This window comes from Spinacia oleracea, chromosome 3 (assembly GCF_020520425.1).
Source record: "Spinacia oleracea cultivar Varoflay chromosome 3, BTI_SOV_V1, whole genome shotgun sequence".
Classification (NCBI taxonomy): Eukaryota; Viridiplantae; Streptophyta; class Magnoliopsida; order Caryophyllales; family Amaranthaceae; genus Spinacia; species Spinacia oleracea.
The window spans coordinates 129,826,666-129,829,934 of NC_079489.1; the positions used below are offsets into that span (position 1 = coordinate 129,826,666).

Here is a 3,269-nt window from a genome sequence, read left to right on the forward strand (position 1 = left end):
AACCCCACACAACTACATTATCCGATTATACCCGAACAAATTATGTCCAATTCGTAACTTACTGATGACCCAATTTGACATCCCTATTCAAGTTCCATTGAATAAAGCCACGAAATTAGCCCAAGCCCATGCCCAAGCCAATGCCCAAGCCCAAACCCAACAATCACAATTCACCTCCCAAACCAGAAACCTCAATTTTCTATTTCCTTTCATTTCCAAAACTCTCACTCACTATCTCTTTGCTCCAACAATGGCGGCAGCAAAAGAGCTAAGGAAACCAGTAATGGCGACAGTACGTCTAACAATTAACGCAACTCAAGCTAAACCAGGTCCACTCGTGGGAGCAATCTTAGGTCAATTAAAGCTCAATCTCATGGCTTTTTGCAAGGATTTCAACGCCCGTACTCAAAAGTACAGCATTGATACTCCCATGTCTGTCTCCCTCATCGCATACAAGGATCAAACCTTCGACTATGTCATCAAATCTCCCACTGTTTCATGGTTTCTCAAAAAAGCTGCAGGTATCGACTCCGCTAGTACTCGCCCTGGACATATTGTCGCTTCGTTAGTAACATTGAAGCATGTGTATGAGATTGCTAATATTAAGAAGGAAGATCCTGGCTGTAAGCATTTGGAGGTTGAGAGTGTTTGTAAGTCTATTATTGGTACTGCTAAATCTATGGGGATTAAGGTTGTTAAAGAGTTGGAATGAATTGAATTGAATTGAATTTTGGGAGTTTTTTTTAGAGTTAGGGTTTTAAGAAATTTTTGTAGTGTTTCTTCTTCTATGATTTACATGTAATGTGAACAGATCATCAATATATTTAAATAATTTTGACATTCTTGTGTCTAATTTTTAATTTTCTAATTACGAATTGTTGTTTGGGTTTGATTAAAACTTTTAGTTGCCATTCCAAATCTTAGGTGCACTTTTTTTTCCCCCCTTTTTCATGTACATCCAATTTAAGCTAAACCCAATATGTGCATTCTTCTGCATTTCCTTGATTAATCACAACTTACAAGTGTGCGATGTTGTAGTAGGTTGTTACAAAGACTTGACGTCTTATGTGATGAATACTCTATTCGAATTTCATGTATGTGTAATAATTTCACCAGGAAATTATTTGGGAGCATAACAGATTAACAACAAATTATCATTGAGCTTGGCATTATATCTGATGATCGTTCTTGTGACAGACGCGTTAGCCGTTAACCTGCTACTTGAATTGTGGTGAGATTTTGTTTCATTCAGAGACAGGACTACACTGAAACTTATACTTACTTAGATAGTAAAGAATCTGTGTCCTCCATTTTTATGGTGAATTGAGAATCATGTGGTTATTTTTGTTCATCAGTAAAGATTCAATGTCATGATCATTGCTGATTTTTGGAAGTTACTGATATTCTGGCAATTATTTTGATTTTTCTTGAATCAATTTTACAGGCAATGTCCTAACCAGTATTCTTGGAGATTTGTTGCATAACAAATCTTTAAAATGCTAGAGTTTTGAGCACTATTCTTATCAACTTTCAATCGGGGAATGAGAGAAATTTGCTAATGTGAATAACATAAAGAGAGAGAGCACTGAAAGAGTAAAAGTATATAGTGGTGATCATGAGACAAACATCTTATAAAGCATTTAATAATTTTTCGCTCATGTACTTTTGAGCAACACTTCCTCTTTGCCTGATATCACTAATCTGCCTTTTCATCTCTATTAATCAATGAGTACGTAATTTCCATTGTATCATTGTTTTTAGTTTGGTTCATTTTTATCGCAATTTCGTTCTTGCAAGTTTATTCAATATTTCCTCCATTCTTTGCTTCAATTTCCCCTTTTTTCAAACAATTGCTGCAACTTGGGAGCATTATTGAGAAAAGAAAAGGATGTCGTTTGCAGGACCTCAACAGAAATACAAGGGTTGTGACTTGTGGTATCCAAAGAAGCCTTCTTTATCCGATGTTGATTTCCTTATCAACTTAGAGTTCGGAAGTGCCATGCGTATCTCTGTCCTCAAGCTCGACTTCACCTGCTTTGGTATTTTATCTCTCTTCCTTTTCTCATTTATTTTCACAAACACAAACAAGTGGTGTGCATTGCATTCTCTTATTTGACCAACTTTTCTAGCTGTCCTGGTCATGATCTCATGAATACGGTGATAGTTAAGGATTATTTGAAGCTTTGTATTAAGAAGAAAGTTACTGAAATGGAACAATCACAGATGGGTCATCAACTCACCGTCATATTCTTGGTACTACATTTTTGGAATTATTTTTAACTTATAATAATATTTTTGGGATCGTGCAGTTTATTGTTAGTATTAGACTTCCTGCAATGCACTTAAAAATCTTATTTATGATCAGCTAGACCGGGATTTGACTCAGCACCACCCTTAGTGCCTTGAGCTCTCGTGATTAGATTTATGAAACTTAGACCTTTAAATGAGTCTTTAATAGTTCATGGTATAATTTCGCGAGATGACTTCATTCCCTAAAACTGAGATGCTAGATGTTTACTAATGAATCAAAAAGCTTAAAATAATTTTTGGTTGGGAGAGTTGGAAAAGAAGTGTGGTTTGAAGCTTTATTTAGATGGGGCATGTATCTTCAATGTTTCTACAGTGAGTTAAATCTTCTACCCCGTGTAACATAATCTACAATCATGGTTCTAATATATGCCCTCACTATGTAACTTGGAAATTCAGCCCAATAGACTAAGCATTCATAACGAGTAGTAATTAGGATTTAGGAGACAGTAGACAACAGGTTGCTCAGGAACCTACATGAAGTGGAAAAAAGATGGTGTAGCTGCCTTTGAGTTTGGCAGGTCTAAAAGGGGAAAAGGACTTTGCATCAATGTAATTAAATGACAGATCTAAAGGTGTACACTATATTGGTTTGCTTATTGTACACTGAATTGCATAGGCGGCTTCTAAAGACTAAAGGTGTATTAAGGATTATGAATGTTCAAGGGATCACCATCTATCATACCTTCAGTCAAGTTGAGAAGTTTGGTAATGGCTTTATATACGAAGCATGTTGTTGTTTCGTTGCTCAATTCGATTTGCTACTACAGTTATTTGCCATATTTAAAGTTACAGGTTTGTCCGCCGTCAAATAATCTTATCTCAAAATCACTCAGGAACCTAAATTTTGATTTTCTGGGTGTTCAATTTGATATTGAATGTGGATATTTTGTTGCTACAAGCTTGTAAATTTACTAATTAGTTGGGTTTGATTTTCGAATTGTGGAGAGAGAAATGGACGG

The 3,269-nt window shown here is 35.8% G+C and overlaps 1 protein-coding gene across 1 annotated transcript; it reads left to right on the forward strand.

Annotated features, from left to right (window-relative positions):
- The first annotated feature begins 218 nt into the window (after window positions 1-218).
- On the forward strand, window positions 219-840 carry LOC110791031 (uncharacterized). The gene has a single exon (XM_056838677.1). The coding sequence runs from the start codon at window positions 251-253 to the stop codon at window positions 710-712; it is 462 nt and encodes a 153-aa protein (XP_056694655.1). The 5' UTR covers window positions 219-250; the 3' UTR covers window positions 713-840.
- Window positions 841-3,269: the final 2,429 nt, after the last annotated feature.

Excerpts from the sequence above, each read along its gene's own strand:
- LOC110791031 (XM_056838677.1), top strand. The coding sequence starts at position 251 with ATGGCGGCAGCAAAAGAGCTAAGGAAACCAGTAATGGCGACAGTACGT.